At 41.8% G+C, this 25,549-nt stretch overlaps 1 protein-coding gene across 1 annotated transcript in view; it reads right to left on the minus strand.

Moving 5' to 3' along the window:
- Nucleotides 1-292: 292 nt before the first annotated feature.
- LOC309440500 (uncharacterized protein) overlaps nucleotides 293-25,549 on the minus strand; it is a gene marked incomplete at its 3' end in the record, with an annotated part of 60,547 nt that continues 35,290 nt past the window's right edge. Inside the window, exons 7-20 of the mRNA XM_082054188.1 lie at nucleotides 24,884-25,024; nucleotides 23,845-23,916; nucleotides 22,449-22,517; nucleotides 20,723-20,952; nucleotides 10,888-10,969; nucleotides 8,961-9,263; nucleotides 7,708-7,822; nucleotides 7,263-7,461; nucleotides 6,387-6,496; nucleotides 5,285-5,421; nucleotides 4,205-4,345; nucleotides 3,247-3,318; nucleotides 1,863-1,931; nucleotides 293-526 (exon numbers count right to left, since the gene is read on the minus strand). Of these exons, the coding sequence (XP_081910314.1) occupies nucleotides 293-526; nucleotides 1,863-1,931; nucleotides 3,247-3,318; nucleotides 4,205-4,345; nucleotides 5,285-5,421; nucleotides 6,387-6,496; nucleotides 7,263-7,461; nucleotides 7,708-7,822; nucleotides 8,961-9,263; nucleotides 10,888-10,969; nucleotides 20,723-20,952; nucleotides 22,449-22,517; nucleotides 23,845-23,916; nucleotides 24,884-25,024 (1,974 nt within the window). The remainder of the gene's footprint in view (nucleotides 527-1,862; nucleotides 1,932-3,246; nucleotides 3,319-4,204; nucleotides 4,346-5,284; nucleotides 5,422-6,386; nucleotides 6,497-7,262; nucleotides 7,462-7,707; nucleotides 7,823-8,960; nucleotides 9,264-10,887; nucleotides 10,970-20,722; nucleotides 20,953-22,448; nucleotides 22,518-23,844; nucleotides 23,917-24,883; nucleotides 25,025-25,549) is intronic.

Raw genomic sequence — 25,549 nt, forward strand, 5'->3', positions numbered from 1 at the left:
AAAATGAAATATTAGCTGTATCCAAATCTGTCTTATAGAAGTAAACTGTTCCAAAATAAGTGATCCCTGAAGTGTTTATTCTATTATCAGCAGTCATCCCCATGTACCTCAACCCCCTCAGAGAGACTACAGTCACCAAAATAATGTAGCACCATGGAAAACAACATAAAAAAATTGCAAACTAATTGACAGTAGATTATAAATCCCTATACCAATCCCTACACCCATATTCTACTGCTAAATAGAAATCTTTGGGATTTTTATTGGATGAATTAATTCCCAGTGTGAAGCTTTAAGGGTGTTTTCTTATTAGTTCAACGATTTTACGATACATTTTCTCAGTTGCATCAAGGCCCCAGACAAAGTCAAGATGTCCCCAAGCAGGAAAGTGCTCATGGTAAATGAGATTAGGAATTCGAGGAAGTAGTTTTGCCATGTCTTTTGTATCTGCAAGTTTGTCTTGTCCACCACTCCAAAGAGCAACTGGTGTGCTTGTCTTCTCTATCTTGTATGCAGGAGGAGTAGACTGTAAGAAAGGGAGGAGACCTGAGTGAATGCTGCTGTGTCAGAAGTCGTGTTCAGAGAAAGGATTCTGTGTCAGTAGAATCTTTCCCTTCTGCACTCCATACAAAAAACCAGTAATGATGAAGGCCACCAACCTAGTGTCCATTTCCCTAACCCCATTCCCTGTTGACCGTGAAAGGAAACAACCCATCCCCTTCGTGTGTCTTTCTGTAATAAATGGCTCTGAGTTGTCCTGCAGTTTGACATCTGCTTGTGCCCTTCAGAGGTGGGGATATGGAAAGAGCAGTGTCTGTGTTTATCAGGCAAGGACTGCAAAGTTGTTGTTTACATGTGTCCCATTTTGGGCTTATGTAGGGTCCTCTTCATGCCTTAAAGGGGTGTGGAGTGAAAGACTTTTAGTTGGATTGTTCCAGACTTCATTTGACACTCTCTCTAGGTCACAGTGTTGCTACTGATGGAGTGACAGCCCATGAGCATACTTGCCTTGTCTGTCATTGCAGAGGAAATCAAAGAAACACAGAAGAGTAGAATGGGGATCTTCTGAGACCTGAGCCAAACAACTTAATACAGGATTGTCAGCGGGGTGGTAAGGGACCATGCGCGAGATGGTTTTAAATTAACCCCTATTATTTACGTGTGGTTCTGTCTTTTTCTCATTTTTGGGCAGTTTCCTAACCACCCCAAGCACTGGGAATAAAACATTACCCATTCCAAAATTTAAACTACAGTATTTAAAGGCTGTATGTGTGGACGGAAGGTGTCTGAGAAAACTTTAGAGTCATTCTCCACCTGTAAAATGATGTGTCACTTATAAAACAACCTGCCCTGACTCAGAAAACTCCCTACAAGTCAACTGATCTGATCAAAATTCAAAAACTTGTCAGGCACATTATCAGTGTTGCAGGAGGAGTGCAGCACTTCGGAGTATTGAGGAGTCAGTGACCAAAGCTCATACTGAACAAGTTGTGGCTGTTTCCTTTTTTCCGTACAGGATACATTAGTTAACCACAGCAGAAGCAGAAGTCTCCACTGTTCTGTACTGAATCATTGTGTCTGGTTTATTTTTGTGGTAAGCAGCTTCCCAAAACCAAGGTATGCATTTCCACTGTGTTTGTTTGTTTGTTTATTTGTTCCCATTTCAGTATTTAGCTGAAGAGCAGACCTTGAGAATTATTGGGGAACTGAAGAGCTCCATACTGACTCAGTCCTAGGACTTGAGTGTTGCGCAGACCACTCTCCCACTCCTTAGCACTCATAGGTGCTAAAATCTGCACTTTTCTCTTCTTAGTTTTGCCAGAACCCGAGGGTGAGTTTTCAGGAAAACTGCATTGCCTTACCTGGTTGTATTTCTTCATGTTTTCCTTAGAGCCATAGTCAAAAGCTTGAAATTGCTCTGCAAGTGCCATCTGTTGATATTGTAACAAGGACAGATAAAATGAAAGTGTTAAGAGACAGTGTGCAGGAGGTGTTTTCTTGACTGTGATTGAAACCAAGGCTCAGGCAGTGGGCAGACTTCCAGAGACACTGAGGATGGATCATAGGGTGAGCAGGTTCATTGCCTTTCCCATTGCTAACAACCCCTCCTGTTCCTCAGCCCTCATCCTTGGTGTGTTCTGTTATTAATATTTCACTTGACTGTTGTAGTTAGCTAAAGTTGGCGTCCCTGTTTGTGATACAGAGGTATGTCAGGGCTATTACTGGTCTAGTCTATATGATACCTCCTCACACATCTTGCCTTTTGTGTGTCATTTTTGTCTGGTCTCCTCACAGTAGTAGCAAAATTTCCAGAGGCTCTGTGTTTGACTATTGGGAGCAGGGTGCGCTTAGGTTAAGACTAAAATGTTGTCTTCTTGAATGTGCCTTGTCTAAAAGGAAAAACAAACAAATGAAACCCAACAACAACAACATAATAAAAGACAAATCTGTCTTACTGAAAAAAGTATGTATTTGTTTTTTCCAAACCTTTAGGTAACTGAGGATATGCTAGAAATCTGTTAGTTGGTCTCAGTTTTCTGGCTCTGGGTTCCGGTGATCTGGATCCTGAGAACTTTAGTCAGGGGTGTGCGCAGGAGCATGCATAAATTTAAGTGTTGGCAGATGTGGTATAAACAGTGATGTGTTTCTGAGCTGTTGCTTTCTTGCCGTGGTCTGATTTGGAGCACAGGCAGAACAAGCTTAGGTCTGAGAGTGGCATAAGATGCCAGAAGAAGAGGCAGTTCCCCACATTACTGTTGTGCCAGCAAAAGTGCTTGTGTGGATAACTGGCTTTGGGAGGTGATCCAGGCTGCAATTAGCCCTCTGGGAGAAAAGCTTTAACCTGCATTATTTCTTTGTCTGGCTCATCCCCTGCCCGCTCAGGTTTCCACTGTCCTCCTACTGCCTGCTAAGTGTCTGGACCATGCTCACGTTGCCTTCTGCAGCTCTCAAGGAAAAGATGTACATAAAGAAAGCTGAATCCTGGAAGCCATTGGAGCCCAACATACAGAGCTGCCTGACGTGCCCAGGGGAAATCTCAGTGCCTGATGCCAAAGGGACAATTCAGGTAGAGTTTGGTGAGCCATGGGAAGCAGTGCTCCCTCTGTGCCAGGTGCTCAGGGCAGCATGTGAGAAGATGTGATGGGCAGTTTCCCAGATCTGTTGCCTCTGGACTTCCCTGGTGGCTGTTGGCTGCATACAAAGGCAGTCGTCAGAGTCTGTTTATATGTCAGTATACAGTTATACCTGATGCCAATGAATAAAGTTTTGTACTGATGTTCCAGCAGGATGATGTGCTATGTATGCATCCATTCGACTCTGGAGAGAAAGCAGAAGTGTTAGAAAAGCAGTGATCTAGTGTTGTGACAGAATGAAGCTGTGAAGGACGTGACGCATTTTACAGTAGCAATAAGTATGTTCATTTTTATCTTCCGGGAGCATCTTTCCCATGTTAGTCCTAAATTATATGGAAAGCATCATTTGGGAATTGTGGATGACCTTTGTTTTTGTCAGTTTCTATGATTCGTATGATGCTTTCAAATAGTGCTGCACTACACTGGTAGAGGAGGATTGTTTATAAATACGGTGTCTGCTTGTACCATAATCAGGCTACATATGTGGGACTTTTTTATGGGAATACTTGTTAAATAGTCTGAAAGACCAAAGGCCACTGGAGAACAGAGATGTGGAAGGTCTAAAAGAAAAAAAAAGTAGCATCCAGAGTACAGAAATGAGACCTTGCTGTTGAGAGAAGTGTGAAGAAACAGCTTTGAGTTTTGGCTGGAAATGTTTTGATGTGTAGCAACCAAAAAGAAAGAAACTCTTACATTCAGATGATCTGTGTGTCTTCCTATTTAGGAAGGAAAATTGTACAAAAGAAAAAAGATCATTCTCCATTCATTTCTCCATTGTAAAAGGTTTGTTATCTGTCCAACTTTTCTTGGGCTTAGCCCCAGAAGAGGGGACACTGGGGGACGTTAATGAAAGTTGTGACCATTCTGAATTCTGCCTTTCTTCCTTGTGTGATTTGCGTGTGTCAGGTGGCACATCTCATCATTAGCTGAGGTCCTAGTTGGCATTACTTGAAAACCCCCATACATTTCTCTGTGTCCCTGCAACAGTATATAGGCATAAGGCAGAGAAATTGTTTGCCTTCAAAATTACTTTGCTTTAGTTGTATTAAGGTGTTCTTGGACATGCTTACCGTGTTCAGATTTTTTATGCTGCCTCCACCTGCGAAGCAGAGCAGACAGCCACAAACCTTTCCCAGAGAGTTGCAGAACTGTGTTAGAGGGCCTTTCAGCAGTTCATTCTGGTGAAGAGCACCTTTGCAGCCAAGTAGTAGCTAAGAAGAGGAAAAATGTATATTTTTTTTCTTTTTGCAGGATTGTTTCGTGCAGACAACTCTCCCTCCCTCTTCTCTAATAGCCTTGACACTTAATTATTTACATTATAAGATGGCTGAAACTGCTACTCATCTCAGTGTCCTTTAAAGTGAGTTTTTTCCGAGCGCACACCATGTGTTCTTCCTGCTTCTTCTTATTAGGCAAGAGCCCTCGAGGTCACTATCCCTCCGGCTTTAGTGCGCTGACCTCAGTGACAAAGGGCGGCTGGCTGCACTCATGACTGCAGAGGAGAGGAAGTAGCTTTTCGACCTAATATTTATTCCAGGCAGGTGCACAAACTGTACCATGAGTATTTCTACTAAGTACAGAGGGAGCAGAAAAATGAAAATTGTGTAGGTCTGGATTCTCTATAGTCGCACAATGGGTAAAGCTTGGACATAGAGAGGATCTGCTCCTGCAGTTTGCCATAACATATAGCACCCAGAATTTCCACCATTCCCAGCAAATTCTATTAAATTGACAAACTCTGCTTTGAAATAGGTATTTCCCTTTAAGTTTCATGTATCATTTTACAAGAAAATGTTTCATGAGCAAAACTGAACTGCATGTCTAATAAAATTAAGATGTGAAATACCTTATTTGTAGTTTCCTACCAGTGCGTAAGGCTAGATTTAGTAGACTACGTTAGACTCCTTTTATTTTGGTATTTGTGAGCTTCCTTCAAAAATGTTTGAACAAATAATGGTAGAAGTATGCCTTTTATTTTAAAGAAGTTGCAAAAGAGCTAACACGTAAAGCCTTGCAGCCTGGCTCTTTGGAAAGTCTGAAGTCTAACAGCACTGTCAGAAGTCTGAGACACTGAATTAAATCTGTGTAGGTCAAGTGAGTCTGGTAGAAACAAAGCAGATAATTGTCTTTTAGAAAGAGGAATGACATACCCTGATCAGTGCTGGGGGCAGATGTGCAAATGTTATCAGAGGACTGGTAGCATGTGTGACTGTAGTTACTGGTGCCAAAGCAAAGAATAATTTCACCCTTTGAGCCAACTCAGGAAAAGTAGAAAATGCTATGAAGCCTGTAAGCAGAGAAGACACAAGTCAATTAGTGAAGAGATCTCCACAGGTCAAATAAATTAAAAAAAACAGTGGGCAGCAAAGAAGTGAGACTAGATTAGCAGCCCATGGATTGTTGTCCATCTCTGTACCGCAGACCTAAGGGAAGTATTTGATTCTTGAAACTTTTATTTGGGAGATGGGATTCCTTCTAAGGATACAGGTTCGTTAGAGCATGTCCAGATATAGATTTTTCTTGGAACTGACTATTTTGTGTTGAGGCCGGTTTTGGGAAGAAGATGTATGAATCAGATTGTCTTAATTCAAACACCCTCTAAAGTTCCCCAAACTCTAATGAAATAGTGAGTTTTTCAGCTTGCAGACTCTATAAGAATGTATATGTTTTTTGTGGCAGGTAGTAATACAATAATTATCTTAATTTTTATCTTAATTATTATCTTAATTATTATTATCTTAATTACATTACTTATTATCTTAATTATCTTAATAATTATCTGAAGATTAAGAGCAGAATTTTTGCTTGTAACTAAGTGCGAACAGGTGAGAGTGAACGAACACATAAAGCAAGAGTATGAGGCAGGAAGGAAGGAAGGCAGGAAGGACAAAAAGGCTGCATCCATCCTGTTTTCTGAACATGTCTAAATTTCTCCAAAGATGAATTTGGTGAGAAATTTAACTGGTTGCCTAAAACATAAGGATCTAAAGACAAAGAAGGTAATGCCTTGGCCTAAATGATTTGTTCTGCAAAAGGACTCTTGAAATGCACAAATGAGAAGAAAGCAAAATAGTTGTCTAAAAATGCAGACACATGCTGCTTCCCCTCTTTTTCTTCGCTGTTTCTGAGTGTATTTTTGTAAAAGGACAATGGCACACCATGGCCTAAACCCCAATACCTACTAATGGATCTTATATATAAATCATAAACACTAATAGCAACTGGTTTGGACCCAAGCAGTCCTAACATTACCTGCAGCTGAAGCCTCTGAGTGACCAGCATAATATACATGCTTCTGTCCTGTTTTATTCATGATGAAGTACAGCTCTGCTGGAATATCATATTTACCTATCTCATCGAAGCTACAGGGGAGAAACAGAAAAATAATAATTCAGCTGTCACAGTGTGAGTTACTGAATGTCACTTTTGTCCATTGCACCAAGCAGGACCCACAGAAAGACGAAGCTGCACGCTTTGTCTGCATTCTTGCTTGAGTTGGGGAAGGGGGTAGAGGAACACAGCTGTACTGCCAGGCTGCCTGACACCTTGGGCTCTCTGCAGAGGAGGTTTTGCCCATTAGCTGAGGCTCTTGCAGGACTTAGCTTAATTGTTGCTGCATGGGTAAAAAAGAAAAAAATAATATTTCTCTCTCAGTTGTGATTGATCAGATTTTTCAACTGAGCTGAGCAGTCTCTTCTCATGTCTGCACTTGAGACATGGTATCTAGTGGGAAACTTCAAGGTTATAGATGCCTCCTTTTCCCTTTCCCAAGAAGAAACCAGTAGCTTGTATGGACAAAGGTGGCCTGTGTACTTCCAGCTTTGCTTTTGTATATGCTGATTCCAGAAGGGCCTGTCCCAATCACATAGCCAAGCCTTTCTTCTGACCACCACACCCAGAAGAGGCTGCATCTGGGGAAAAAAGCTGAGTTTGCTCAAGTGTGCTTACATGTTGGATGTCTCACTGGAAGTCAGATTGTGTGAAAACCAGTAGGGTTTTCATCTAATCCAGAAGGGGATTTTTTCATATGACAAGAAGGGGAAAGGTGCTGCATTCCAATATTAACCGCCCAATCTTGCTAGTCCCCTGAAAGTTGCTCTCTTTAGTAATTCTTTCTCCACAGAGTACCTGAACTGCCAGAACTCCTTCTGGCAGGGCTTAAGGGTCTTGTGTTTTGAAGACCAAGTGTTCCCTCGGCTGTTTCCCAACCAGACATCAAATCCAGCATCTGCAAGGATGAAGCCTAGGCTGTTGTTGGGCAGGTTAGAAATCCAGTGAATACAATCTCCAACAACACCATGCTGTAGCAGGACTGCAGGCTTTTTCCCTGTAAAAGAAAAGGGTTTTCTTATACTGTAGTAGAAAGAAATGTGTAGTTAAAACCAGGGTGCAGATTCTGGTTTTGCAGGATTTTTTTAACTTATCTAAAGAATTCAAGCCACTTCCTGCCCAGGTGCTCTTGCTGAGATGGAAAAATATGGAAAATTCCATTGCATGTGCAAAGGGGAAAGATGGGAGACCCATGTAAGAGATGGCTCTCTGACTTTCCTTCTTTCCCATAACTGTGTCACACCTGTATTTTGGCTGTTCCTCCCAGTAGGAATTCTGAAGACAGCAAGAATGTATCCATCCTCTGTGGTAACTTGATATTCCTCACTGGGATATCCGTGATATCTGATAATTTCACTCTGTGGGAAGTCAAAGGAGAGTGTGTCAACATGCACGTGCAACATAGAGATGGGTGGAGAAGGTGTCTAGATGATGCTTCTGTCTAGGAATGTAAACTTAGCCAAGAACATACCAGGAAGATGAATATGATAACCTATCACTGACTTCTTCATTTCCACTCTGTGTCGTACTGGTAGGAGGGGACCCAAAAAAGATTCCTACAGGACAGCACAATCCATGCCTTGCTCTTTTGAGAATGATGATATTTATGCTATTTTTCTGGGTGCATGTCTGTTCTCTTAGAATTTGGGAATGGTGCTATTAGACACCTTGAGTAAAGCTGTCCTGCTTTGGACAGTAACCAAGATGAGCAGCGTGGAAGTGGGCTGTTCTGTGATTGCAATGCAGGGCTTCTGTCCACAGGGAACATGGCTGAGAACAAATATTGCAGGTGATACATCCAAGTCTTCTTCAGACCTGCTTAAGTGGTAGTTGTCTGATATTTGCCCCCATATTATAGGACAAAGCAGAACTGTCCAGAATGACTCTCTTTTTGGGAGATAGTTGGTCATGTTTTGCAAGGCTGGTACAGATATGCCTTTTTAGAGATTAAGCATGCAGCACTATCTGTATGTGGCAGTGCCCAAAGATGTGGGGTTTGAGCCATAATGAATCCTTTCTTTCCAAAGTGTGGTTAGACCAGCCAGGCAGAGTGGATGTCACATTACAAACTTGCTCACAGCAGCACCTACTACACTCTTGCCACACCCGTGAGGAAATCTTTGGAGATTCAGAGCAAGGGGTCTTGGGTTCCTTTGTGTTGTCAGAATCTGCTGTTTGATGAAGGGATTGATCCTCCCTTGCTGCTGTACTGAGGAAAGAGGTTGTTAGAGAAAGGGATGATTTTGGTTCCCTTGAGACTGGAAACCAGGCTTTGCCTCAACTCCAAAGGATTTCTTCTCTCTGGCAGCTCAGACTGTTTGGATAGGAGCATCAAGGTTCCTTCTAGGTGCGTGCTCTCTCTTACAATGCTGGAGGGACCCCTTGGAAAGGGCCCTACATTTAGCCTCCTGACAGGGACTGTTAGTGATGGGGTAGTTGTAGTGGTACCTGGAGAGGGAATTTGGAAAGAATGGGAGAGAAAGCGAGCCAACTTACAACATTCATAAAGCATTCGGGGTTGCGAGTCTTCCTGTACTGGCTTTTGTCTTGATTCAGAGTGGAGGATGTTGTGAATCCTGCTGAAAAGGGAATTGCTTGGGAGCAGAGCAGCAGGAGGAGGCACCACATCTTGGGGCTGTGTGAAAGAGCACATGCAGGGGTGTTTGCATTAGGAAGAGAATGGTGTGGAATTCCACTCTCCCCCAAGTGGGGAGTCTCTTGAAGATTGCCCAAGGTCTGTACCCCAAAGGGGCTGCCAGAACAAGTAACTGTGTGAGGAGGGGCTGTCTGCAGCTCACCCTATTTAGCAGAGGCCAAGAGTGAGTCAAAGGCTCCAAGAGGATGTGGAACCTACCTGGGGGAATATGCTTGTATGTCAGTACTACTTTGTGCCACTTTGTGCCTTTCTCTCTAGCTAGCAGTCCTCCATACAGTAAATCTGTATTTTGGCCACCTGGAGGAAAGATTGTATTTTCATGGTTTTCAGCATTTGACTGATATCTACTGTGGAGATTTTCTGAATAGAAATCACAGAGTGTATTCTCTCTAGTTAGTGGTCTGCTTTATGGTTGTAGCTTCCATTGTAATCAGCAAAGAGGACAGACAGTTCATAAAACCACAGTGTATTGACTGACATATCATGGGTAAGATATTTTATATTTCAAGAGCTTGGAAATGTTAGCCAAAAGATTTGCTTTCTCTGAACTTCTTCATGAGGGAGGGAGTTCTCAATTCTTTTTATTTTTGGTTAAATCTATCATGGCCTTTGAGTCACTAGAACATTTGGATTAAACCAAAACTGGGATATACCCTTAATTTCAGTTTTGGCATTCAAACTCACTATAGTCCATCCACTTTGAAGGAGAATACTTCCATTCTTCGGTCAATAGAACAGAAAACCTCCCACTTGTGTGATCTGGAAGCACCATTTTGTAGTAGATACTTCACCACTTTCTCCTGTTTTATTCAGTTCAAACAGAAGTAAAACATGTTCCTCTATTTCTGCATGTGAAACAACATTTGGGAACAAAACTGAGAAGTCCAGCTTAAGTCACAGTTTGTTTTTGTACTAAAGGCGAGGCAATGGGGTAGCTGTATGGTTGCCCTTTTCAGGGTATACTCATATTTATTGGGTTGTCATGTAGTTTAGGCCATGTGTTTTGAGGCACTTCCAGCTCAATACTTTCTAAATCAGAAAGAGTGTATCAATTAACTCTTGGCACCTACTGCCTCATGAATTTCAGTATCTTGACTGTAGGACCATTGAACAGCTATCTAGTATTTTTATGTAACGAAACAAAGCCAAAGAGCAGCATTTACCATGGCAAACTGGAACTAACTGAAATATTTAATTAAAAAAAAAAAGTAACACAAGAGACCTGAAAGATACATGGAAAGGGCCATTTCTGGAGACTTTTGATATTTAATGAAAATAAGCTTTAAGCCTTCTAGAAAATCATCAGTGTACTATTGAGAGGGTCATATTTTTTTCCACATACACTGTAATTGGGACAGAGAGGCACCAGAGCAGTTAATGTGGCTAGCAGATGTCAGGATCTCCTGGTTAACTTACAAGCAAAGCTTAAATGCATTGGAACTATGAGAGCAAAATATCCCATTTATGCACATGCTTTCAATACAGAGATTTTCATGCATCCACAGTGATATTCTTAGGAAAAAACCTAAAAAGTAGAACATAATTAAACTATCAGTTACTCCTTTTCCCACTTGCACAGGTCAAAGACTTCTTTCTCAGCCCAACTTTAGCAAATATGCACTTTGATGCATAACATCAGGCTTGCAGATCAGAAAGGATGCAGGCTGTCTGCTCTTACAAGCAACTGCACAGCAGCAAGACTGCTCGTCTTTATGGAAACAGGCAAGAGAGAAAGAGACCATGAACACAAATGTACGTGCCACTTACCTCCGCTTTGACTGCCTTGCTTGTCTCTTCTGCTGCAGTTCCTAGTCTGTCTCCACTGGAGCCTGATTCACTGGCAGAAACCCTTGTCAACAGAAGGAAATAAAAATTTACAAGTAACAGTAGAGTACTATGTGATGCTTGTATGTATAGGATTGCATGTATAAGTAAGTGCTGATTTGGTGGTATTTAAGGAGTGGAGTCATTTTTGATAAACAGCTTTGTTATGTAATGCTCTGAAAGACCAAATTGTGCCACAGAGCAAGAGAGGTAAAGAGGCAACTAATATATGGTTAGGATATTTAGCAAGAACCTGGGAATTCTTGTCCCCTGAGGACGTGACAGGTCTTGATTTGTATTGCTGCCTGTCTTGAGGAGTGCTGTGACCACATGATTTTGTGTTCTCTGTTGCTGTGGCTTGTACAGAAGCTGGCGTGGTCACTGGTTCCACACCTGTCACTTGTTTTCTGAACCACTGTTTGCAGGTTACTTGGGGGCAATTCTTTGTTGTTAGGTAATTTAGAATGAAAATGCAATTGATTTTAAAAGTGTGTATTTATTATCACGCACATATTTCTTAATCTGTTGTTCAGAGAACAGCACAATGTGCAAAGACCAGTTTGTCCTGAATGAGCGTGCTTCTGTAGGGATTCTCAGGTGTTGAATTATGTTTGAGACCATTGTGTAAACTCTGACACTCTGACACTAACAAGATTATGTGCTTCCTGCAAACTATTTTGATGAATTCTGTGAAAACACATTATGTTTGGAGCCCTCAGCCTAACTGCTGAATTAATTGTAGTCAACCTACGGGCTAGGTCCTCCTTGAAACTGTCCTGGTGCAGGGTGCAGCAGATTCTCTGGACTGTGTGCCAATGATAGAATCATAGAATAGTTTAGGTTGGAAAAGATCTTTAAGGTCACCAAGTCCAACTGTGAACCTAGCACTGCCAATTCCACAACTAAACCACGTCCCTAAGAACCTCATGTATGTGTCTTTTAAACATCTCCAGGGATGGTGACTCAACCTCTTCCCTGGGCAGCCTGTTCCAATGCTTGACAACCCTTTCCATGAAGAATTTTTTCCTAATATCAAATCTAAACCTCCCCTGGTGCAACTTGAGGCCATTTCCTCTTGTTCTGTCACTTGTTACTTGGGAGAAGAGACCAACACCCTCCATGCTACAACCTTCTTTCAGGTAGTTGTAGACAGTGATAAGGTTTCTCCTCTGCCTCCTTAACTCCAGTGTGAACAGCCCCAGTTCTCTCAGCCACTCCTCATCAGACTTGTGCTCCAGCTTCATTGCCCTTCTCTGAACTCTCTCCAGCACCTCAATGTCTGTCTTGTAGTGAGGGGCCCAAAACTGAACACAGGATTCGAGATGCAGCCTCACCAGTGCCAAGTATAGGGGGACTTAGTCCTGCCGGCCACACTATTTCTGATAGAAGCCAGGATGCTGTTGGCCTTCTTGGCCACCTAGCCACACTGCTGGCTCATGTTCAGTTGGCTGTCAGTCAACAACCCCAGATCCTTCTCTGCCAGGCAGTTTTCCAGCCATTCTTCCCCAGGTCTGTAGCATTGCATGGGGCTGTTGTGACCCAAGTGCAGGACCCATCACTTATCCTTGTTGTATCTCATACAATTGGCCTCAGCCCACTGATTAAGCCAGTCAGATTCCATCTGTAGAGCCTTCTGGCCCTGATCAACACTCCCACCCAAATTGGTGTCATCCACAAACTTACTGAGGGTGCAGTTGATGCCCTCCTCCAGATCAATGATAAAGATATTGAACTGAATTGGCCCCAGTTCTGAGGTCTGGGCAACACCATTTGCGACTGGCCACCGACCGGATTTAACTCCATTCACCATCATCATCTGCTGTCTTGTGTGGGCAAATGAAGTGGAATAAGTCTTTGTTAGTAAACAGAATCCAAGTGTCACCGCAAAAACAATTCTGCTTTATAAAGCAGAGTGTAGTCTGTGGAAAATCCAAGTAAGTGATTTCTTAACAAAAAACATTACAGCTCAGCAAGTCTGATACTCCTTATCAGTGAGTGATAGAGAAGACTTTCCTCAGCTGTATTCCCAGCTAACAACAAGGGAGGACAAAGGGGAATGCATGTGTTCCTTTCTCCTTTGGAAACCCTGTAAAACACAAAAGTAGTGTTTGTTTAAGAAATAGTCTGTATATGATCTTGGAACTCTCTTCTTCTTCCCAATTACTTTTGTGGTTCTCATCAATTTTCTCCCTGCATTTGCCAGATGATTACCTGTTGGTTGAGCATGTATGGGAAATAAACTAGCTGTTTATCAAATGCTTCTGTCTGCTGAGGCGTTGCCCAGTCACTACGTTCCTTGGACAGCTTTAAATTAAGAGTTATGATATAGGACAACAGTGATTGTGAAAATGCGTAGATGTGTCAGCGGGTTTGTGCAGATGTACGGGCCCGCTGACGTTTACAGGACTGTTGTGTTCCACATTGTGCAGTGCTGCCTGTGAACTGAGTATGGGGTCAGGATCTTGGGCAGGCCAGGATCAGCTGGTTTGAGTGACGAGATGCAGTAGCTTATCCATAGGGTGGGCTGTAACAGAAGTCACCCAGTAGTGACCACATGAGCATCAGGATGCAAAGGGAAGGCTGGGAAGTCCTGTGCTTTTCATGTGACACAAGTGGTGCGCTGAGTTCAGCTTAAGGTTTTCTAAAACACAGGCTCTGCTCTGTGCCAGGGAGGGTCTTCTTTTACTTGGTGAGGATGTTGAGTTAATCCCATCCTGAACCAGAGGTACAAGGGACTCTTGCAGTGCCACAAGGATGGTGCCTGGGTAGCTACCAGTCTTCTGAGGGGGAGTGTAAGCAGTGATTGTTCCTCTTGTCCAGACAGTGGCCATTCCAGGACTGCAGTTCTTGGGAATACATGTTTCTGAGGACTGTTCTGCACACACAACTCCAGCAGGCCACAGCTTTCTTTCCTGAGAGTAGTACAACTCATGCCATTTGGAGCAGTATTATCTGTAGTGCTTGGAAATTAAGGAGACATGCAATCTTTCATGTTCTTGATGGAATGTGGTGTTCTGAAATTTAATTGATATTTAATTTAAAAATTAATTACCCTTATTCTTTCTCTGGTGAATGCCCTTCTGACAAACTCTTAGTTCACTTCTGGCTCACAAGAAACTCTTGAAGAGTTATTAAATTCTTTCAGGAAGTAAGAATCAGATTTCCTCTGCAGAATGATTAGTTTGCCAATGCATTGAGTCTTGGCACCTTTTGGACAAAAAGGCTTATTCAACAAAAATAGATTTAAAATTTCACAGTTCAGATTCTCTTATAAGCATGGTAAAGAACACTAAAGCAATATGTAAAGCAGAAGTACTTTAACTACATAGATTTGCATGAGTCTTACACCTCATCGTGGGTGGATGTCTGAGTGTGCAACAGAAATACTATCAGCATCTTACCCTGAGAGCCACAGACACTCAAAGGGGATGGAAGCATCAGTAATAATACTCTTCCCAAGGAAGATCTAATGCACAAATATATAAAATTAGCAGGTTAAAGATGAATATATTTATTTGGGCTGGGCTATGAAGAGAGGACTGAACAAAAGATGACGAAAGTGGCTGGCTGATGTAATAAGAGGCCGAAGCTAATTATACTGGGAACTCTCATTAAAGGGGTGGGATCCAATTGCTTCCCTTTTCCTAGTAGGCGTCTTGAGGTGTTCTTGCAGAGGGTTTGGAATATGTTTGAGTCAGAAGGTGCCTGGGTGGCAAACTAGCTGCCATTCATTTAAATTTTAGGTGCCATGCTCTTTTTTTTCTTTTATTCTTTCCCCCCTCCTTGTCCCCCTACCCCCTTCTTCATTGTGAAACTTTCTCCTTCTCTTTTTCTCCCCTCCCCTCCTCAGCCTGTTTTGCTACTTTCCTTTTAGGCAACTGGAGGCTGTCATTGCAAAAAAGACAAAGGAAAATGCTACTGTGTTGTAACTTGCTCTGTCAGTCTCCCGTAAGCTGCTGTTCTCACGTTTACCTGCCTGGGTTAGGTTTCTGAAGACAATGGCTACCAAGTAGAAAGCACTTAGGGGAAATGTAGCTTAAGAAAGAGTGATATTTTGTTGATAAATGTTAACCAGATTCAGACAAGCTCAAGAGCATTTCAAGTGAGGTTAACTTGAAAATGCAATAATCAGTGGAATTATTGTGACTTCATAGAAAAACTATGTGTTCAAGATATTTGTTGTTCTTTGTTGAGAGCAGAATGATTCTGAGCATGGCACAAACAAGTTTGCTAACTGCAAACAAATCCTTGGCTGATGTTCAATATAGGTAATAGAGTTAACGCCTAAGGAAACATTCTCCCCTACCCCACAATTGTGTTAGGAATGTGATTTTTTTTAGCTCTTACTTTTATGGGTTTGTTCGCAGATCATGGTCCATTTAGGATACCCTAGTTTAGTTAAAGTGGTGCTTAGAGAATGTTCACATGGTGTTCATATCTTCCATGCTTATTAGTTAATGTTTTAATGTACATTATTTCTCTTTCTTTATAAAGTTTTCATGTCACCCACAATTGTTTTAAAAAAAAGTCTATTGTGTAGAGGTATTGTCTTTCTTCCTGACAGTGAAAGCCTTTACTTTACTTGCACCTCTTGTCTGGTGGTCTTTTACTGAGCAATCACAGCCGTTAAAACCATTACCTGTCCTATGATTACTTCTTACCTTTCCTGAAGCATTAAATTCTGAGTGTTGAAATCCTCTTCAGAAGGCCTCGTTGAAGATTTAATTAGTATGGTAGAGATATCCTAATCTAACTACGAAGGATTCACTTTAAAAAATGAATATTCAATTTTACTTGGAACACCTGACTTTGGTGAGTGTCACTCAGTCATTGGCATATGGAACCTTCAGAATCCAATTTTTCATCCCCATCATTTGCCCTTTGATTTCTTCAGTCAGGCAGAGCCATGTGCTTTAGTTCATAGTTAGCCCTGATGCTACAGCAGGGAAAAGGCATCATGGGTGAGGGTAGGATTTTGGTGTTGTGATTCTTTCTTTTCCCTCCCTTCCACTGCATGTTTTGTGCAACATTGTTGGGTTTATTGTGTGCGTCTTTTCTGAATGTTAGGTGGTGCTGCATGCAGAAGTGTGAGTGAGACCAAAAGTGAAGGGCTTTGCTACAAGACAGATCGGAGAGGCTTTCATTAGGCTATTAGAAACCTATAGCACTCCTGTCATTCTCAACCTCTCCTTAGTCTGAGTTCTTGCTGCTGGAGAGGGAAGGAATTGCAGGTCTGGTCAAGGGCAAAGGTTAGGTTAGGTCACTGAGCAAAGACTTGAGTAGCAATAAGTTCTCAAAATCCAAGCAGGGCTTTTGCATATGTTTTATAGATAAGAAGTCTACCTTCAAGCCCTAGAAAATAAACATTGGTGTGAGTGTGTTTTTCCAACTTTCACCCAAAGTGTGGTTCTGTTCTGGGAACTAACGAGTCAGGTGTGGTGCCTCTTGTTCAGCAGTGCTCATCCAAAGGGAAAGACTTTTGTAAACTTAGAGACACGTGGACTTGTCAGTGCTTGCTGCTTAATACAGTGGCCAGCTGCTATGAGACTGGAAGACATTTCTTAAATGGCTGCAGATGAACTGGATTTATTTCTTCGCCCAAAATGAACAGAAAGTTCATTCCCCTGTGCAAGGGCTGTGAGTGCTGAGGCTGAGAGGCGCTGGGTGGCAGCAGCAGGAGTGTCTCTTACCACCATCTGCTGGAAGTCGCCTAGAACTACAAGCTCTGCCAGAAGTGCTTGGTAGTGTCTTGGGGATGTGCAAGTTATAACTCAGAACGGGAAGTGTGGATGTCCTAGTGAAACGTGTGCTGATGAATATTGTCTTCTCTTTTCAGCTCATTTGTCAGGCAGCTTATAATAACGTGTCTTGCCCTTCAGTTTGTATCTGTCTCTTCTGTAGCCTTTCTTTCCCTCTGTCTTTTTCTTCACCCTGGTTAAAAGGAAGGTCTGAGGGAGAGCCTGTCCATCTCTCACAGATGCATCCCTGATGAGAGACTGACCCTACAAAATCCTTCCTTATTTCCCCTGCAGACCTGCTTTTGTCATGTTACAGACCGGGAGCAGTATGTGTCGGGTTTTTTTTGTGCTAGATTTCCTTGTCGGTTACAAGTCAAAAGTAGATGGAAAATGTGTGTTCTGACTTAATTTGTCATTTATTCTTATGATGTTAAAGGTGATAAAGAGCCAGGAAAAAAAACCCACGACACTGTAAATTCTCTTGTATCACCTTGTACTCCAAGGCAATATTTAGCAAGTGCCTACATATTTGTGGGCTATCTCATGTCTCTGGTTTCCAGTGCATTTGTTTATTTCATAGGAAGACAGCAAATGTTTGTGAGGTCAGTGGTATATTCTGTCCCATTTGTTCTTATTGCGTGGGCTTCTCTGTCTTACCTCAAAGTCCCTTTGAAAAGGTTCAGTATTTTGAAGAAAGGTCATTTTAACTGCACTGGCAGCCCTTTTCTAGCTTGCCTGGCTTTCTTAAGTATCTTGCTGCCTCACCTTCACAAACGGAATCAGGCCCTTGTGTGCAGAGCTCGACTGTGGTGCTCAGGACTGAGAGTGGGGAGCGGAGGATGGCACAGAAAGGCTTCTCTGCTTATTTTGTGCCCCAGCACAACACTGTAACATAGTTTGTCAAGCTCCAGTTTGACAACGTGCAGGAGGCTTAACACAAGTGTTCTTAACAGACAAGATTAGAGTTCTGCCCTTTAGTTGCTTTGTTTTGCTCAGGATTCAATGATTTTTTTAAGCTGTGTTTGCTCTAGGGATCTGCTGGGGGTATTGCTACTTGTCTGTGTTTCTCAAGTTTGCCAAAGGAGGTGCCATAAACTCTCACATCTTTTCTTCAGTAACCATCACCTCTATAAGAAGAGGAGCTGTGGGGATTCTTCCTGCTGATTTGACTTGCTGAGCAGCGGTAGGAGCTACATGAGATGTCCACTCTACCCTCTCTCTGCAGCCATGTCCAAGTTTGCAGGCATACATGTGGAATCCTTTGGATCCCACATCCTTCTTGCATGTGTAGCCCAGTTTCCATGAGCCTATATGTGTTTAATGTGCTTCTACTTGAAGGAAGCAAAATGCATGTGTCTGTTTCTCTTAAAAAAAACCAAAGGGAAATGTTTCTAGTAGATTACCTAAAAGAAAGCTTTTGAAATATAATAGTTTGCTGTTGTCGATATTAAACAAATATAAAGAGATCATGAATCGTGTACTAATCAGAGTTATTTTGTGTTTAGAAGGACCGCACTTGTCTGCATTATGCGGTGAGAAAACGGTTTAGCTTCCTTGACTATGTGCTCATCATAATCCTCATGCCAGTTATGCTTATTGGATATCTTCTCATGGTGAGTCTGGACGAAAGCAGGAAAGATCCATCCTGTACCTTTTCCTTTCCCCTTATTACCTTCCTCGTGGAAGTATTTTGGGCCAGGAACCTGTATAGAATATGGACTTCTTTTTTTTTTTTTTTTTTTTAAATCAGGGATTGATGGAGAGCATCAGAAGGAGCAGAGATTTTTGCTGTGCCTATATAGGTGGTGAAGGAACAGAATTGTACCACTGCATCAGTCTGGCATTTGCAGAAGCCAGACACTCTTCTGTTTGGAAAAACTGCAGCGTTTAGCCAAAACTACTTAGTACTATACACAGATAAATTGTCTTACTGTGTTACTCTTTCCCTTGCATGAAACAGGTCTCAAAGACTAAACAGAATGAAAACCTGATCAAGATATTGCTTAGAGCTGGAGCTGATGTTAATGCTACAGACTCTGTAAGTGGGTTTATACAAATGCAAATGTGGCTCATATGCATGCAACAATACTAAAACCAGACTTCAGAATGTTCTAGCTGGCATAAATTCTGAAGACACTGTCATGGTCAGCACTGCTAATGGCTGCTAGACTGGGTGCATGGACAAGGTAATATATTTTTCCTGTGTTGCGAACATAGATCAGTTTTTCAGTGTAACTATTCTGCTGGATGGTGACTCCAATTATGAAGGTTCTTACTTGAACAACAGGAGCAGCACCCAGAAACAGCCCAGGAAACAAAACTGCCCTGTCTGCATATATAAAATGAACACTTTGGTGGTGTAACCTGGGGAATCACACCCTTATCTACCAGATCAACCTGTGGTTAAATAGATATGAGACACTTGCATGGATAATCAAGATGCTATCTCTTTAAACTAATGGCTGAAAAGGGAGAACAGCTGACTGCTTTTCCATGCTGTCAAAATTGCTTGAAAGAAGAATGCTCAAGACACAGAGTTATGGAAAATTCAAAGCTGATCACTCAGAGTGCTCGCAACATCTTCATTGTCACTGTCAAGAATTATTCATGGGGTGAAGCTGTATTGCGTGGAGTGGAGCTTGCCTGATGGGTCTACATCTCCTTATCCTTCAGCTGCCGTTCATGATCTTTGAAAATGTGGAGCTTAGAGTGCATGAACAAAACTTGAGTGAGGTGTGGGCATGGTGGGCAGGAGAATACTTCTCTGAGTTTTTCTGAGGTTTGATTCCTTGATGTTTGGAGGTCTCTGCTCAGTTTCTTGTGTCTGAAAGTCTCTCGATTGTGTTGACAGCATAGGTAAATGTAAGGAGAAAACAAACAAACAAACCAAAACAAACAAAGCCAATTTCTCTGAAAAATGGATAAAAGATTTAATTTAAAGAAAGGTCAGTTGTACATCAATAGAGAAATGAGTAAATCTCACTTTTGGGTCCCTGTGGGAAAACACAAATTGGGCACAAGAATATCTCTTTGGTGTATGTAAAATATACATGAGAACAACAAAGATTAGCCTTAAAATAAACAGTCTTGCAGATATGAAATCTGTCCAAATCAATTGATTCGTGCAGCATGTGCACAAATATATTCATGTTTTAAATGTCCATTCCTATACACATCAACCTTCTAAGGAAGACACCAGTCACAGCAACTCCATGGATAACCTCTGACATTGAGAGAAGCAAGAAACCAAAAAGACACCTCTACTGGTACCCATTACATGTGTCTGTGTGTTTACCTCTTCCCAAGGTATCCACCTTATTGCCAAATCACAATTTTGAAAAATTTTATTGAGCGAATCAACACTCTGCATATAATTTCAAAAGTATTTCCTTATTAGTTCAACAGTTTTATGATACAGTTTCTCAGTTGCATCAAGGCCCCAGCTGAAATCAAGATGTCCCCAAGCAGGAAAATGCTCATGGTAAATGAGATTAGGAATCCGAGGAAGTAGTTTTGCCATGTCTTTTGTATGTGCAAGTTTGGTTGGTACCAACATTACTGTTGGTAATGTGAGGAGAGGAAAACAAAACAGGAGAAACACTGTATCAAGAGGACGGATGCTTTAATTTAAACAAAGATTACTTAGACTTCAACAGAGAAATTAGCATCTCCAATTTTGGGGTTTTCATGGGATAACCCCTCTGTGTCAGTTGCAATATGTAATATTGATCTACAAGGGAAGATAAAATGAAATATTAGCTGTATCCAAATCTGTCTTATAGAAGTAAACTGTTCCAAAATAAGTGATCCCTGAAGTGTTTTTTCTATTATCAGCAGTCATCCCCATGTACCTCAACCTCCTCAGAGAGACTACAGTCACCAAAATAATGTAGCACCATGGAAAACAACATAAAAAAATTGCAAACTAATTGACAGTAGATTATAAATCCCTATACCAATCCCTACACCCATATTCTACTGCTAAATAGAAATCTTTGGGATTTTTATTGGATGAATTAATTCCCAGTGTGAAGCTTTAAGGGTGTTTTCTTATTAGTTCAACGATTTTACGATACATTTTCTCAGTTGCATCAAGGCCCCAGACAAAGTCAAGATGTCCCCAAGCAGGAAAATGCTCATGGTAAATGAGATTAGGAATCCGAGGAAGTAGTTTTGCCATGTCTTTTGTATCTGCAAGTTTGTCTTGTCCACCACTCCAAAGAGCAACTGGTGTGCTTGTCTTCTCTATCTTGTATGCAGGAGGAGTAGACTGTAAGAAAGGGAGGAGACCTGAGTGAATGCTGCTGTGTCAGAAGTCGTGTTCAGAGAAAGGATTCTGTGTCAGTAGAATCTTTCCCTTCTGCACTCCATACAAAAAACCAGTAATGATGAAGGCCACCAACCTAGTGTCCATTTCCCTAACCCCATTCCCTGTTGACCGTGAAAGGAAACAACCCATCCCCTTCGTGTGTCTTTCTGTAATAAATGGCTCTGAGTTGTCCTGCAGTTTGACATCTGCTTGTGCCCTTCAGAGGTGGGGATATGGAAAGAGCAGTGTCTGTGTTTATCAGGCAAGGACTGCAAAGTTGTTGTTTACATGTGTCCCATTTTGGGTTTATGTAGGGTCCTCTTCATGCCTTAAAGGGGTGTGGAGTGAAAGACTTTTAGTTGGATTGTTCCAGACTTCACTTGACACTCTCTCTAGGTCACAGTGTTGCTACTGATGGAGTGACAGCCCGTGAGCATACTTGCCTTGTCTGTCATTGCAGAGGAAATCAAAGAAACACAGAAGAGTAGAATGGGGATCTTCTGACTTAATACAGGATTGTCAGTTGTCTATGGGATGGTAAGGGACCATGCGTGAGATGATTTTAAATTAACCCCTATTATTTATGTGTGGTTCTCTCTTTTTCTCATTTTTGGGCAGTTTCCTAACCACCCCAAGCATTGGGAAAAAACATTGCCCATTCCAAAATTTAAACTTCAGTATTTAAAGGCTGTATGTGTGGATGGAAGGTGTCTGAGAAAACTTTAGAGTCATTCTCCACCTGTAAAATGTGTCACTTAGAAAACAACCTGCCCTGACTCAGAAAACTCCCTGCAAATCAACTGATCTGATCAAAATTCAAAAACTTGTCAGGCACATTATCAGTGTTGCAGGAGGAGTGCAGCACTTCGGAGTATTGAGGAGTCAGTGACCAAAGCTCATACTGAACAAGTTGTGGCTGTTTCCTTTTTTCCGTACAGGATACATTAGTTAACCACAGCAGAAGCAGAAGTCTCCACTGTTCTGTACTGAATCATCGTGTCTGGTTTATTTTTTTGGTAAGTAGCTTCCCAAAACCAAGGTATGCATTTCCACTTTGTTTGTTTGTTTGTTTGTTTATTTATTCCCATTTCAGTATTTAGCTGAAGGCCAGACCTTGAGAATTTTGGGAGAAGGGAATAGCACCATACTAATCCAGTCCTGGGACCTGAGTGTTGCTGTTAGCCTTTTGGGAATAGCAGGTGAACTGAAATTTCATTGGACACATCCCTGCATCAGTAGGGAAGGCAAAACAAACTTTTGACAGCAGTTTGCAAGCATTTGTCTACATCTCATCTGTAACTAGACTATTACATTTGTGAGTATTAGATTCAGGTGAAACATTACTTGAGATGACTCTCTGCCTCTTTAGCACTCATAGGTGCTGAAATCTGAATTTTTCTCTTCTTAGTTTTGCCAGAACCCAAGGGTGAGTTTTCAGGAAAACTGCATTGCCTTACCTGGTTGTATTTCCTCATGTTTTCCTTAGAGCCGTAGTCATAAGCTTGAAATTGGTCTGCATGTGCTACCTGTTGATATTTTAACAAGGACAGATAAAATGAAAGTGTTAAGAGACAGTGTGCAGGAGGTGTTTTCTTGCCTGTGATTGAAACCAAGGCTCAGGCAGTGGGCAGACTTTCAGAGACACTGAGGATGGATCATAGGGTGAGCAGGTTCATCGCCTTTCCCATTGCTAACAATCCCTCCTGTTCCTCAGCCCTCATCCTTGGTATGTTCTGTTATTAATATTTCACTTGACTGTTGTAGTTAGCTAAAGTTGGCGTCCCTGTTTGTGATACAGAGGTATGTCAGGGCTATTACTAGTCTAGTCTATATGATACCTCCTCACACATCTTGCCTTTTGTGTGTCATTTTTGTCTGGTCTGCTCACAGCAGTAGCAAAATTTCCAGAGGCTCTGTTTGGCTATTGGCAGCAGGGTGCGCTTTGTTTAAGACTAAATTGTTGTCTTCTTGAATGTGCCTTGTCTAAAAGGAAAAACAAACCAATGAAACCCACAACAACAACATAATAAAAGATAAATCTGTCTTACTGAAAACATGTATGTATTTGTTTTTTCCAAACCTTTAAGTAACTGAGGATATACTAGAAATCTGCTAGTTTGTCTCTGTTTTCTGGCTCTGGGTTCCGGTGATCTGGATCCTGGGAATTTTAGTCAGGGGTGTGCGCAGGAGCATGCATAAATTTAAGTGTTGGCAGAAGTGGCCACAATTCTGTGCATGAATAGTGATGTGTTTGTGAGCTAATGCTTTCTTGCTCTGGTCTGATTTGGAGCACAGGCAGAACAAGCTTAGGACTGAGAATGGCATAAGATGCCAGAAGAAGAGGCAGTTCCCCACATTACCGTTGTGCCAGCAGAAGTGCTTGTGTGGTTAACTGGCTTTGGGAGGTGATCCAGGCTGCAATTAGCCCTCTGGGAGAAAAGCTTTAACCTGCATTATTTCTTTGTCTGGCTCATCCCCTGCCCGCTCAAGTTTCCACTATCTTCCTACTGCCTGCTAAGTGCCTGGACCATGCTCACATTCCCTTCTGCAGCTCTCAAGGCAAAGATGTACATAAAGAAAGCTGAATCCTGGAAGCCATTGGAGCCCAACATGCAGAGCTGCCTGACGTGCCCAGGGGAAATCTCAGTGCCTGATGCCAAAGGGACAATTCAGGTAGAGTTTGGTGAGCCATGGGAAGCAGTTGCTCCCTCTGTGCCAGGTGCTCAGGGCAGCATGTGAGAAGATGTGATGGACAGTTTCCCAGATCTGTTGCCTCTGGACTTCCCTGGGGGCTGTTGGCTGCATACAAAAGCAGTCGTCAGAGTCTGTTTATACGTCAGTACACAGTTATACCTGATGCCAATGAATAATGTTCTGTACTGATGTTCCAGCAGGATAATGTGCTACGTATGTATCTGTTCGACTCTGGAGAGAAAGCAGAAGTGTTAGAAAGGCAGTGATCTAGTGTTGTGACAGAATGAAGCTGTGAAGGACATGAACAACATACTGCTGCTGTGTTAAAACCCCATTTTAATAGGATATCCTTGAAATATAAAAAAAAAAAAAGTTGAGGAGAGACTCAGAAATATGGGAGTTTACAGTAGGAAAGAGTATGTACATTTTTTACCCTTTGGGAGAATCTTTCCCATGTTAGTCCTAAGTTATATGGAAAACATAATTTGGGAATTGTGGATGACCTTTGTTTTTGTCAGCTTCTCCAATTTGTATGATGCTTTTAAATACTTCTGTGATTATTTATTAGAGAAGGATTGTTTATGGAGTGTCTGCTCAAGCATAATGAAGCAACATATGTGGGAGCTTTTTATGGGAACACTTGTTAAATAGTCTGAAAGACCAAAAGCCACTGGAGAACAGAGATGTGGAAGGTCTAAAAGAAAAAAAAAGTAGCATCCAGAGTACAGAAATGAGACCTTGCTGTTGAGAGAAGTGTGAAGAAACAGCTTTGAGTTTTGGCTGGAAATGTATTGATGTGTGGCAACCAAAAAGAAAGAAACTCTTACATTCAGATGATCTGTGTGTCTTCCTGTTTAGGAAGGAAAATTGTACAAAAGAAAGAAGATCATTCTCCATTCATTTCTCCATTGTAAAAGGTTTGTTATCTGTCCAGCTTTTCTTGGGCTTAGCCCCAGAAGAGGGGACACTGAGGGACATTATTGAAAGTTGTGACCATTCTGAATTCTGCCTTTCTTCCTTGTGTGATTTGGATGTGTCAGGTGGCACATCTCATCATTAGCTGAGGTCCTAGTTGGCATTACTTGAAAACCCCCATACATTTCTCTGTGTCCCTATATATAGACATAAGGCAGAGAAATTGTTTGCCTTCAAAATTACTTTGCTTTAGTTGTATTAAGGTGTTCTTGGACATGCTTACCGTGTTCAGATTTTTTATGCTGCCTCCACCTGCGAAGCAGAGCAGACAGCCACAAACCTTTCCCAGAGAGTTGCAGAACTGTGTTAGAGGGCCTTTCAGGAGTTCATTCTGGTGAAGAGCACCTTTGCAGCCAAGTAGTAGCTAAGGAGAGGAAAAGTGTATATTTTTTTTCTTTTTGCAGGATTGTTTTGTGCAGACAACTCTCCCTCCCTCTTCTCTAATAGCCTTGACTCTTAACTACGGTGTCTGGAACTGCTTCCCATCGCAGCGTCCTTTAAAGTGTGTTCCTACCGAGTGCACACCACATGTTCGTCCAGCTTCTTCTTATTAGACATGAGTCCTCGAGGTCACTATCCCTCTGGCTTTAGTGTGCTGACCTCAGTGACAAAGGGCGGCTGGCTGCACTCATGACTGCAGAGTAATGGAAGTCCTTTTTTGTCTTAATAATTATTCCAGGCAGGTGTTTTCTAGTAGTGCTTAAGGCAAGATTTAGTAGTTTATATTACACTGCCTTTATTCTAGTATTTGTAAGCTTCCTTCAAAAATATTTGATTTAAAAGAATAATGATGAAAGTATGCCTTTTTATTAAAGAAGTTGCAAAAGAGCTACCACATCAAACATTGCAGCTTAGTTCTTTGGAAAATCTGATGTCTAACAGCACTGTC

This window comes from Streptopelia decaocto (assembly GCF_964273445.1).
Source record: "Streptopelia decaocto genome assembly, chromosome: 5".
NCBI lineage: Eukaryota > Metazoa > Chordata > Aves > Columbiformes > Columbidae > Streptopelia > Streptopelia decaocto.